This window comes from Quercus robur, chromosome 11 (genome assembly GCF_932294415.1).
Source record: "Quercus robur chromosome 11, dhQueRobu3.1, whole genome shotgun sequence".
NCBI lineage: Eukaryota > Viridiplantae > Streptophyta > Magnoliopsida > Fagales > Fagaceae > Quercus > Quercus robur.
The window spans coordinates 9,414,562-9,427,252 of NC_065544.1; the positions used below are offsets into that span (position 1 = coordinate 9,414,562).

The following is a 12,691-nucleotide window of genomic DNA, read 5'->3' on the forward strand; positions in this document are numbered from 1 at the left end:
AAGGGTGTGCGGTAGTAAGTAAACTATGTTAATACTTAATAAGTTTAATGTCTTTTATGACAAAAATAAAATTATGTTATACAATTTTTAATATTTTTATGGTGCATTTCATGATATTAAATAAATAAAATGAGAGGGCATCCACGGCAAGTATGGCACAACTTTTACCTAATATTTTACTTTAAATCCTATAGTGTAAAGGCTCAAACAAATCAAACCCTCTAGTTTCAAAGGTAACAAATTAAACCTTATGGTTTTAAATACTTTAAATTCTATAGTGTAAGGGCTCAAACAAATCAAACCCTCTAATATCAAAGGCAACAAATTAAACCTTATGGTTTTAAAAAGTAAAAGATTAAATTCTATAGTTTCAAAAGCATATTAGACCTGGGTGTTTTAAAAAGTTATAAATTAAAAAGTAAAATATTAAACTATGAGATTTACTAACCTTATGTTAAACTTCACACAATATCACCATGAGATTTGCTGACTTTATGTTAAACTTCACACACAATATCATTTTACCGAAAAATCAGGGCTTAATTTGTTATTTTCTTAAGATTCAGAATTTAATTTGTTATTTTTGAAACTACATGATTTACTTTGTTACATCCCTTAAAATATGGGATTTAAAATGTAACTTTCGCAATTTTAAAATATATTATATGAATTGGACAGGCAATGTAATTTCCCCCAGAACTTTATAATATAGTATAAATAATTTCATCCATTGCCACGCCCCTATTTCAAACCAGCAATGCTAAACGCTACCTGCAACGATTTCTTTCTTTCTTCTTTTTTATTTTTTCAACTACCTGCAGTGATTTCTAGTCATTGATCCAAAGACATGTTGCTGCCACTTTTTTTTTACACGAAATCACAAGGACTCATATCACAAAGTAATGAAACTTTTTTTCAAGAAGTAATTCTAAAACATTATGTATCCCATGTGTTGGCACCATTATGATGAACATCAAAGAACACATCCCTCCAGCTGAACTCGTTCATATCAAATTATTTTCTTATAAGTGAAATATCATTTTTATTGATCTAAGAAAATAATTCTAGCACACAAGTATACTAGAACAACAACTACAAAATTACGACTTAAATTTAAAACAGAAGAATACTCCCATCTTGGTTAGAATTCCCATTTAATCATACAAACTACTTAGAACTAAAGACTTTTGGGTGAAGTTACTATAGCCCTACTCCTACAACGGTTCAATTATTCTTTTCTATCCAAATAATTCACATTGCTAATGGAGTATCAAAAACAATAATCTTATACAATCATTTCAATGAGACGCATAATCTGATTGTTTTATTAAAAAAAAGGGATTATAGATCTATGTAGAGAGGAGTTATAAATGCAAATTAAAACCAACCCTTTAACACCAAAAAAAAAAAAAAAAAAAAAGAGAGGGAAAAAAACATTTTTCCTGAATATATGTGAAAAATACAAGGTGAGCAAAGGATAGTCTCATTTGCCTAAAATAAACATGGAGAAAAGAAACGAACAGGAAGCACGAAAGTGCCTCCACTAGGACTCATCCATGTGATCATTACGGTTACAAGATTGAGATCTTAAATCCTTGTCATCTTGCCTTGACTCCTGGGAATCTAATGTCTTGGAAACTGAATCCTCAAGTGCCTCAAGAAAGGACAATACAGTGAAGTTGTCTGCAAGAAAAGATGAAAAGAAAATGGTCACATAACAACCCCTCTTATATAAGGAACTACAAACCCCTCTTTCTTCTCTATTTCCTTTTCTAAAAATGAATTGTGAACGCTGAAAATTAAAAACTGGCAACATCTCTCTACATGTTTGGATCCAACAAAGATGCTCTTTTTCACGAACATTTCGTGCCACATGGTTTCGAGGAAATATTCCTGAAAATCGCAGCAGTATATGAAACAGAAAGGTAAGCCACTAGACCAGCTGCTCATTATAAAGGCTATGAACCTTACAATAGGCTGTGCATTTTTTTTTTATCGGTAAATTACACAGCACTCCCAACGGATTGATTTGAAAACACCCATGAACCCTTCATCTACTGTTGAGAGGAGGAAATGCCATTTAAGGCAGAGCTCATTGACTTACAATGCACTTGCATTTTTTTCTGACAACAAATAATATTTTCATAAATAATAAAAAAGATATTAAAATAATCTAGGGAAAAAGTTGAAGCATACAGATTATATACCCATTGGCATCAGCAACTTAAAACCAACAATACATGGAATCCAAGAAATTGAGGGCCTCCTGTCATCTACTAACATCCAAGAGAATAAGGAACTGACAAACTCAAGACTTTATTCACTCCAGTGAATGCTCCTGCCCATCAAACAAGTAGCCCAAACCAACATTTTTCCCTTTCCCTTATATATTAACATTATACACTAGTAACCAGTAGCATGCTAAAGACACAATACTGCAGAGTAAATTGGGGAATAAAAAAACAAAGATAAGAGATTCTAGAACCACTAACGACTTACATTTACTTGGGTCAATTCCAAACTGAGTCAAATCTATCTGTCCAGTTTTAAGTACCTACAAGAAATGCCAGGATAAAAAAGAAAGAAAAAAAAAGTTACCCTTGAGAGACTTCAACAGCATCATACACAAATAAGAAATTAAATAAATAGGGTTCAAATTCTCACATAAGTAAATGAATCTACTTGTTGACGGAATGGTGGACTTTGTAGCAACTCTAATATATCCTCTGGAGTCCATTGACCCTGAAAGCTCATAAGCAATTAAAGTTGTAAAATGGACAACACTGAGGTAAAGGAATTATGGAAACTACAACTCCAAACTATTGTATACCTCAGGTAAGTATGATGTTAAATGCTCTTCCAATTGCAATGTCTCAATCAATGGCATTATCAATTCAGGCTTCAAAATATCTCCTAATCCCAAGCCTAGCCAACAAAAGAAAAGTCAGAAAATAAAATCCATATGCCAACAAAAGTAGAAATGCATGCAGTATTAGTACAACCAACTGAACCATGAACCCTACATAAAATTAACAGATTTTATGAACTCATTCACAGATCCTACTTGAAAACATTTGACCTAACTACACTACCACGAAAGCAAATAAAAATCCAGCCATTAAAAAAGATCTGGCATAAAAGGCATATCAATGAAAACCAACATACGGTAAACCTGCCCCTCTACAAATCTATTGCTACCTGGTCATACTCTTTTTAGTATCATTCACTATTTTAACAATTCTTTCTGTTATTTTGATTTGTAAGTTACAGCCAGTGAGCATTGAAGTCAACATCATGCTCCATCTTACTCTTACCAGGAAATGAGGTGCCATTTGAGCTACAGCTCTTTGGCCATTATTTAAACGAAACTCAATACAATGAATCAAGAGGTCTACACAGAAGCAGGTAATAGAGAAAGAAATGCAAATCGGAAAATGATAACCAGACTTTCTTATTGGGTGATCCAAAGGAGAAATCTCTTCACATGCTAAATAAATAATAATAATAATAATGGCTCTTATTTCTTTCATTTTCCACCTGGTAATGTATGTTTTGTGATCTATTTCATTGTGTGTGGTAAGGACAATGCTTAACATAACTTTACACTAGTTTAAATTCTAATACGTGCATCACACATAATTTGACTTCAATAAAGGTTTCTCACAAGTCACAAACACCTGAAAAAGAAGGGGAACTGGGAGAACAATAAGGAAAAGGATACACATGGATGTAAAGAGCTGTGAAGCAGGACCTAATAAGGAAGACATTTTTGATAAGTGCACCTAATAAGGAAGACAGAACAATTTCAGGAATTGGGGAAGAACCCAGATAAGTGGCTTATTAACCCAAGCAAGCCTCTCAATCCAAAGAAGTGCTGAACAATAATTCTGTTGGAGGCATCAGTCCATAACTTTGGATCCAGCTCAACTATTCCCCTTTGACTTGAACAAACAAACACATTAAATACATTTTTCTTCTTTTTAGTTATTTCAATTTCCCCTTTTCTTAATTAAATATTGGATAAGAAACTATGCCACATGGTCCTAATAAATATCCTAGATGGGAGCAACCCATTAATGTAAAGCTTTGAAAGTGCATTTAATACTATCCGTTACTATCAATTGACAGATGTAATTTACAGTCTAGCAGATACCAGAGATTGATATATAAAACAACAATCAAATTTATCACCTCCATCTGGATCTCCAGCAATATCTGCATCATGTATCATCAAATAAGAAAAGTGAGATTTTAGACCATCAAAATCACGCATGCACGCATGCACACACACAAACAAGCATTCTTTAAGGGGACATCTTCATACCTGCAGGTCCAATGTTACTCAAGATTCGTTGCAGGTCTTCCAATTTCACTGGTCCAGATGATGAGCTTACTTCACTGGTTACATCTGCACTGAAGTTTGGGACAACCAAGTTTCCAGCTCTGGAGATCAAATGAAAAAAACAGTATGATATACAGCAGGACTTGGAAAACAAAGATCAACAAGAGTAGAGTGCAACAAATCACTTCTAAATTTTATAAAAGAAAAAAGATTCATTGAAAAACTTTATAAGTTATAGCCTGCACAAAACCCCCCAAAATTCCATTCCCCGTGGCCAAAAACCACCTTAACCTACCAATAGTGCTAGGACTAGATGCATTGCAATGTGCACCAAACTTAAGAAAGACAGTAGCAGGCCTTGTGAATGATCAAGGGATGCAATACTTGGTCCAATGGGAGGCCAGAAATGGCCTGTGATACGCAATGGTTCCATGCATGGGCAAGTTTCCCTGTAAAAGTATTATGCAATCAAATGTAGAATCATTCTCCAAATTGATAGACTTGTCACAATTATGTGAACTTGGACTCAAAACCAGGGTTCTTGGCTTTAACACTGTTCAAGGTCTAGCCCGTCAGTGGTGAATGTGCCTAGATTACCTGGCAACTGGCTCTGGTGGGTGGGGTTAGTTTGCCGAAGGTTTTACTAGCTAGAGGTGAGTCCAAAAGACTCTTCTTTAGAAAGGTTCCCTACGGTATCCCAAAAAATAAAACACTGCTAGGAATAATATGTACAAATAAAACCACATGCACTGCACACTAGTCCAACAGAGACAGTACGTAATGGTTAACTTAAGTATGCACAAATCAAAGAGGTCCTAAAATATAACACCATGAAGAAACATATCTTCATCTTTCAAATGATGTCTCTGTCCAAATTTCCCATCATATTTGGTGTCACAATAACCCTTTTCTTTCCGATCATCGACAAAATATCTCTGATGATTTGTTCTTACAAGTTAATTTTCTGGCCACCTATATAATCCGTTTGTTAAACATGAATTAACATGTACTGGTTCCTACCTTTTGGAGATCAGCTGTCATATTTTGAATATTGCATATGATTGTTGGTGAGGTGGAGGGGGAATTTACAATTTGAATTTCTACAAGTACTAAAGTAAAAACAAATTCCAGTTCATTTTTGGATTATGCATCTTGTAAGTATTAGGAGTTCAATTATTTTGTTAGAAGCTAGCAACATATCGATACACATAAATATGATCATTGACTGCCTGATTAACAGGTTAGTAAAGTAAACAGCTTTTATAAATTATGTATCTTGTAAGTATTAAGAGTTCAATTTATATAACTAACAGCATTGCGAGAGTTCTTTCAGAAACTTCATACTCTCAGTATAGTAGTATTGTTCAGTAGTTAAACCCAAAAAATAAAAAAGCATAAGTTCTTCTATTATAAGAAATATACCTCGATGAGATGTCATCTTCAACCATATCTTCAGAAACTTGTAGAGGAACAGAAGCATCAGGCTCCTCTTCACCAAGGAACTCTGTTAAACAAAAAATAAAAATAAAAAGTTTAAACTTGATGGAGATATCTCACAATAAAGCAAAATAGCCAGCTTACTTTGAAAGTAGGTTACATGATACTATTTTTTTTCTCTTATAAGTGTTATATAATATATAAATTAAAATCAGTCATTTCAAGTCTCAAACTTGCACTAAATAATATAATGCCATATAATACTGTAGCATACCCTCTTGTATTGGTTATATACCTTCTTATATTACATTATATGAATTAAATAAAATATGAAAACCTTCAACAAATTAACAAACTGTGGTAGTGTATGAAAAATTACTGGGGGACGGGAGCAGCTTTTCAAAACAACAGGCATGGTTAAAACGAAGATGTATAGACAAACACACAGTTAACAAGAAAAAAGAAACACTGAAAATGGATGTTTTTACTTTTAAGTTAAAAAAGAAAGGGAAAGTGAAAAATTACAACAGAATTAAATAAAGATAAGACAAGGGATTTGGCATGGAAAATTTGGTCACGCACAAAAGATATCAGACACAGACGCAGACACACCATCAGTACCATGAGTCATTTCAGTTTAGAGGCATTTAAAAACCATGATGTACCCCAAAAAAAAACACGTGTATTTGGTGAACAAACAAACATGTTAGCCCGTGTTGTGCTTGATGGGAATATGGCCTTAAAGCAGAATCATAAAAGAGGATCCATGCAGACAATGTCAAATAATTGGGACAAATCTCTATGCATTCTAAAACTACAGTTAGTGGAACTTTGTTTCTTGTAAGTAAATAATTTCATTAAAAATAGAGTTGGTGGAACTTAAATAAGCAAAATGAATTTTATACCTAATGGTCGGTTCATGTGGTAGTTGGCTAAGCTACATAATTGTGAGTCACCATCAGCATTAGGCTCCTGGAACCAATTCAAGGAATAAATGTCATAATATTAGAACTTGTGGCTCAGCTAATAATAGACAAAAGGAGGAAAAAGAAAAGAAAAGAATATATATATACATAAACATTGAATCTGACCTGCATCCAAAACATGAACTTTCGGTCGTCGGTATTGAACTTCAATATGTAAACCCTTCCTGATGATTGATTAACCTGAGTAAATCAAGAATGATATTCACGATGATCAATACTAGACTCAAATATACCACAATTATAAAGGCCAAACAATTAAACACAAAGTGATATACCTTTTCAAAAACTGCTTCATCAGGAAAGACAATCTGATCCTATGATATTTTGTGTCAAGAAAAATTTTAGAAGTAAAAAAGTTCCGATCAATAGCCACATAAGAAACACTAAAGATAGTTTCTCAACAAAAAAAACTAAAGGTACAAAGATAAAAATTAGAACAAATCACTGATGAGGGAAGAGGAAGAAGGGGAAGAAATCAAACAGGCTCCCAAAGGCAGGGGCAAGGACTAGGCTATAATATGAAACCACTATGGTGAAACAACGATAATGTCATCTAATAACAGTGAAAGCAATGAATCTAATTATGTCAGTTGCTACTTCCATGAAAGAAACAGAGACAATGAGTTCACTACTTATTTTGGATATTACTGGTAACAAACTATTTAGTATGACAGCCCTATCACACAGCACAACATACACGCAAATAGAATAAAACATGTGGCCCAAGCATATCTAGCTGTCTTTTACAAAATTATTATGTTAAGTTATTCACATGCATCTTACACATACCAGACATGTCCAATGTATTAGACATTAATACATGGAAGTTTAAAGCTATCCATGCTTCCTAGCTTGACATACAGTAGAATAGTGGATCTAATCATCTAACTCAAAGTCAAAAACACAACCAAACACAACAACATTGTGTGCATTTCAATCTCTATACACCATTTGCCACAGCAGCCAGGGAAAAGTAAAAATGATAACTAGGATACATCTTCGACGGCATTCTTTGTTCGATCAATCCACTGAAAATGGACCAATCCTTCCTCCCCCTGACACAAATACAACATAGATTCTCAGAAGTTGAACCAAAGCATAGGTGTTAAGATAAATTAAAAATAACAGAAAATGAACACTCGAACTTTAGTAGAGGTAGATCTATAGACAAATGGAATGTCAAAAAAAAAATATTCAGTAGGTTTTTATTTACCATACCCTTGCTATGCGAACAAGCCCTTTGCGAGTATCAGGGACAACCCTTTTCCCCTCAAACAACATTTTACCAGCACGGAACTCCAGCATAATTTCCTGCCAATTGAAGCTTGTTTGATAAATTCATGCAACAGATACCATAGGAAACAAGAAAACTGGATACACACCCATGTCCCAAAATATTTATCTCATGCCACATACTGAATATTATTAACCTCAAATGTCAATGCCAAACAAAAAACAGAGCAGAAGCACAGGAAGAATCAAAAGAAGAATAACAACAAGTGTGGCCAAAATGATGAGCAGATAAAGCGCATTACAATATAGTACATACAAGTTCACAGAGACAAAATAGCATGCTTGTGCCTCCTAAATGTACTGGATTCTTTATAAAATTGTTGAATTTCGTGTCCAGAAAAATTCAACCTGTATGACTTGCTATATAATATCCCATGCTGTAATACCAGACACCATGCCACAATTGAGCATTAACATCTGGATTTCAGGTTATTGATCTAAAAATCAACAGCAAAACAAGGTATTTTCATAACAGAAGGAGGACAGGAGACGAAAGAGGAAAGGATCTCTAGACGCTACTCTAGGCTTTTTACCACTCCAAAAGCATAGGTCTAATGCAAATCATTTATTTGCAAAGGCAATATCTAATTAGAGCTAGCATAGGTTAGTTTCTTTCTTTGGACAGCGGTGTTGGGGAAAATTTTGACCATTGATAATTTACAAAGGTGACAAGTGGTTGTGGTGGATTGATGTTGAATGCGTAAGAGGAACAGGAGACCATTGATCAATTACTCCTACATTGCCCCATAGCTCAAGAGTTGTGGACTAGGAAGCATAGAAACTTCATTTGTGGTGCCGTACTTGTGTTGTACCTGCCATGTCATGTTATAATTTTTAAGGAATTGCTCATGTCCCTGAGTAGCTACCGTATCCATGTCCATGCTTCCTAGGTTGTGGAATAAGGTGTGTTCACTATTTGGGGTTCATTGGGTCATGCCACGTGGTGTGGTGGAACTTTTAGCTAGTTGGTCAGGCAAGTTCAATAGACACAAAACTAAGGTGCTTTGGAGTATGATCCCTCATTGTCTTGTGTGGGTTATCTAGAGGGAAAGGAATGCACGTACCTTGAAGGGAATAAAAGATTGATTCATGAGTTGATGCTTTCCTTCTTTGAGACTTTGTTTGAATGAGCAAAGGCTTCGGGTGTTCTTACTTTTATTTCTATGCCTGATTTGCTTGATTTTTGTACTTTCATTTTTATTTTAGTTTATATTTTCTGTTGTCTCTATAGCACACTGCCTATGTGCCTTGTTTTCATTGTATTGTTTTTGATAGGTATGCCTTGTTTTCATTGTTATTTCTAATTTCAATTTTCAATGACATTTTTTACTTATCAAAAAAAAAAAAATGTATAGCCTATACGAAGTAGGCAGACCACTCACAAATTAACATCAATGATAGTTCTAGATCTAGTCCAAGAAAAACAACTATAGGGGTTCTATTGAAAGCACTGAATTTGGGATATGATAAAAGTAGTTCCTGTTTGGAATTCAATCCTGATTGCATAAATGGAGCACACAAAGGAGCCAATGCAAGTGGATGTCCATCACAAACTAGATAAAAACAAAATACAAGAGAAGCCTAGTAGAGAAAATTATCAAACCTAAATGGCCCGTTCAAAACAAGAATATATAGGTTGACTTTCATGCAAACCTAATGTTCTTTAGCTCAATGTTGGGCTTATTATTACTTGGCAAGTTTACTCCCATGGTAAAAGAATTAATGCACATGATGAATGTGATCCTTCAACCTCGCCATCCATGTTACCCTTACAAACAAATAAGGTGCCATTTAAGCTCCTGCTGGGCTTTTTTGAAATACAAATTTCCCTTTCACATTAATTTTGACAAATATAAAAATATCTTGCTTGTCATTTATTTTTGCTTTCGGTATATCCATTGTCACAAAGATTAACAAAAGACTACAACATTCGCAGATAAGAGATTAAACCAACTCTTCCTTTCTACAATCACATAAAAATGTAAAAAGCCACCAATGACCTTTAAGTCAAATGGCATTTCCTAGTGTTTCCAACAGAGATATCCAGGGTACAAATCCCCCTTCCCCACTTAAAATGTGTGCATATTTGCATGCATGTGTGTGTCATTTATCTCCATTTCTTAAAGACTACGGGTCTTACAATTTTCTCTTTCATTTACTTGTTTTTTATAAAATCTTTTACATGCAACCAAGATGGAGTGTGAATATGATTGTATCTAATCCATAACTATAAGTAATACTATAATGAAGTTAATTCTCCGATATAGACTGCTTTGATGTAAGAATGTCAAGGGCTCTGTGTGTTGCTTACTAGCTTTACTTATGGACGATTTCAACTACTGTTTTTTTTTTAAAAAAAATTCTTGCTAGTTTTTGTAACATTAGGAGGAGCTTTCTCGGTGAGTCAGGTTTTCTGCTGGTTTTGCACTTGTTATAAAGATCACACTGTTTATTGGATAGTGTACTCATTCATCCAATATTATTTAAAAAAGAAAAATTAAGTTGGACCTTCCTAGGCTAACAAAGAATCATTTTCTATGATTCCAATACAAAGAAACAAACCTTCCCTTCTTCAAACAAGCATTTCTATATATATTAACTGAAAACTCGCAATTAGTATCAAATACTCCAATTAGCCCATGAGCGATTTTAATCCCTAAAGTTTAAAGTGTGATCACTTTCCGTCCCTATAACATGTCTGATGTAGTGTAATGATGACGTGTCACTTTAAAGCGATCATGAGACTGAAATCACACATATGCTAAACTTTAGTAACTAACAATATATTAACTAGAAACTCGCAATTAGTATCAAATACTCCAATTAGCTCATGAGCATGATTGCTTTCCGTCCCTATAACGTGTCCGATGAGTGATGACGTGTCAATTTTCAGTTTGGCCACGTCATAAAAGAGACTAAAAGCCATCACTTTAAACTTCAGAGACTAAAATCGCTCATAGGCTAAAACTTTAGGGAACTAACAGTATATTCTCAAGGCCATACACATACGTATATCATGTACATGTATATACGCACGCATACAAAAACATGTATATTGTACGGAACCACATACATACATACATACATACATGGAAAATTATGATAAAATGGGTAAAATATAAGATGTACCTGCATTTGTGGAAAAGCTTCGGTCGAAGACGAACCCATAGCTCCGGTTATTCTAAGTAAAATAAAATAAAAACAATTTATCGGATTGAATAATTAATTAATGTTTAATTTCTTTGATTCATTTTTAAGTCCTAGTAATTCATTAGAATTTTTCTTTCTATTATATAAATAAAACCCTAGGTACAGACTGAGAGATAAATCAAAACCCTAGAGAAAGGAAGTTTAATTAAAAAAAAAAATTAAATAAATAATAAAAATAAAAATACCTGTATAAATTCACGAATATTCTTCTTAATCGGTATTCTGTGGTGGTGAGATTCAAAAATATGCTCAGGTTTGTGTAAGAGAGAGAGAGAGAGAGGTTTATTTAGGAGTTATCGACTTTATTATGAAGGCTCAAGGTTGAGTTGAGTTGATATATCGCATCAGACGTCACAATCAAATTACCCATTTGACATTCAAGCCCCCACCGCCTCGATTTTTTTTTGTTTTTTTATTTTGTTGGGAAGTCGGTAATTTATTAGGATAAAGTATTAAATTTGAGAAATGACATGTCTAATGTCTATAATATTTTTATAATATTTTTAAAACAAATCCTAAGTGGGTGGTTGTTATTAGTTATTATTGTTAGAGCAAAAAAGTAATTTTAGTGTTAATTTCAAATTTGAATCAATAACAACTAATTACCTGTGATTTGTTGTAAAATTTTGTAAACATAACATCTCTCATTAAATTTTGTCTTTTGGCAAAATTTGCTGAATAGTATTTTTTAAGGAAAATTTTAGGAGAGTAGTATGTGACTAAAGTTATTTATTTAAACTACTTTTGAAACTTGAGTTTGTCAAACTCGAAATCAAGTTTAGTGAACTTGAGTTTTGATTTGTTATGCAACGTTAAGCTGTCACGCAACCTAAACTAATTGAAACTCGAGTTTGATAAACTAGATATTTTGGGTTGGAACTCGAGTTTGACAAATTTGAGTTCCAAAAAGAGTCTATATAACTAAATAACTTCAATCACATGTTATTCTTCTAAAATTTTCCTTAAAAAGTACTATTCAACAAATTTTGTCTCGACTAATTTGTAGGAAATTTTCTGATTAGGGAATTCTTATAACAATTTATATGTGTATTTTTAGTCGTATCATCTATTTGAAGTATATGTCAAATAATTCCCTCAAAAAAATTATATGTAAAATAATTTAATGAGCCATGCAATTTAGTAAGCAAATAGTATTATGAATTGGACGGGATTTTTTGAAGTTGGTTTGGAGAAAATTAGGAAAACCAACACAGAGAAAAAAAAAAAACAAAAAAAAAACAAAAACACTTTCTTGCTTTTTGTATGGGTATTTCATAATTCCCTTTAAGTCGAGCAATTTCCCGCTTTTTTTTTTTTTTTTTAGAAAACGGTAAGTCAATATTATTAAGGTAAATCAAATTGGAATACAACCTCCAACTCACTAGGTAGATCTTCTACCCATACATCAAAGTCTGCGGATGAA

At 33.4% G+C, this 12,691-nt stretch overlaps 1 protein-coding gene across 3 annotated transcripts; it reads right to left on the reverse strand.

Moving 5' to 3' along the window:
* Positions 1-1,426: 1,426 nt before the first annotated feature.
* Positions 1,427-11,617, reverse strand: LOC126705645 (26S proteasome regulatory subunit RPN13). Of its 3 annotated transcripts, none has more exons than XM_050404751.1 (14): positions 11,454-11,617; positions 11,188-11,239; positions 7,984-8,076; positions 7,761-7,820; positions 7,041-7,079; positions 6,871-6,945; positions 6,685-6,751; positions 5,765-5,846; positions 4,325-4,443; positions 4,192-4,215; positions 2,831-2,925; positions 2,665-2,742; positions 2,500-2,554; positions 1,427-1,683 (listed from the first exon to the last, which is right to left on the reverse strand). In XM_050404751.1, exons 2-14 carry the CDS (start codon positions 11,224-11,226, stop codon positions 1,544-1,546), a joined length of 966 nt encoding a protein of 321 aa, XP_050260708.1. In that variant the 5' UTR covers positions 11,227-11,239; positions 11,454-11,617; the 3' UTR covers positions 1,427-1,543. The 3 variants fall into 3 exon arrangements, with proteins under 3 accessions (XP_050260708.1, XP_050260709.1, XP_050260710.1); XM_050404753.1 differs by lacking the exon at positions 1,427-1,683 and adding an exon at positions 2,042-2,338; XM_050404752.1 differs by lacking the exon at positions 11,454-11,617 and having other exon boundaries at positions 7,979-8,076; positions 11,188-11,245.
* Between the last annotated feature and the right edge of the window lie 1,074 nt (positions 11,618-12,691).

What these genes read in the sequence shown, in the direction of transcription:
- LOC126705645 (XM_050404751.1), bottom strand. Translation starts at nt 11,226, where the DNA reads ATGGGTTCGTCTTCGACCGAAGCTTTTCCACAAATGCAG. An exon ending in GAAGATGACATCTCATCGAG is followed by an intron (nt 4,444 to 5,764) that starts GTATATTTCTTA and finishes TTTGATCTCCAG; the next exon opens with AGCTGGAAACTTGGTTGTCC. An exon ending in AAGTAGATTCATTTACTTAT is followed by an intron (nt 2,555 to 2,664) that starts GTGAGAATTTGA and finishes CATTTCTTGTAG; the next exon opens with GTACTTAAAACTGGACAGAT.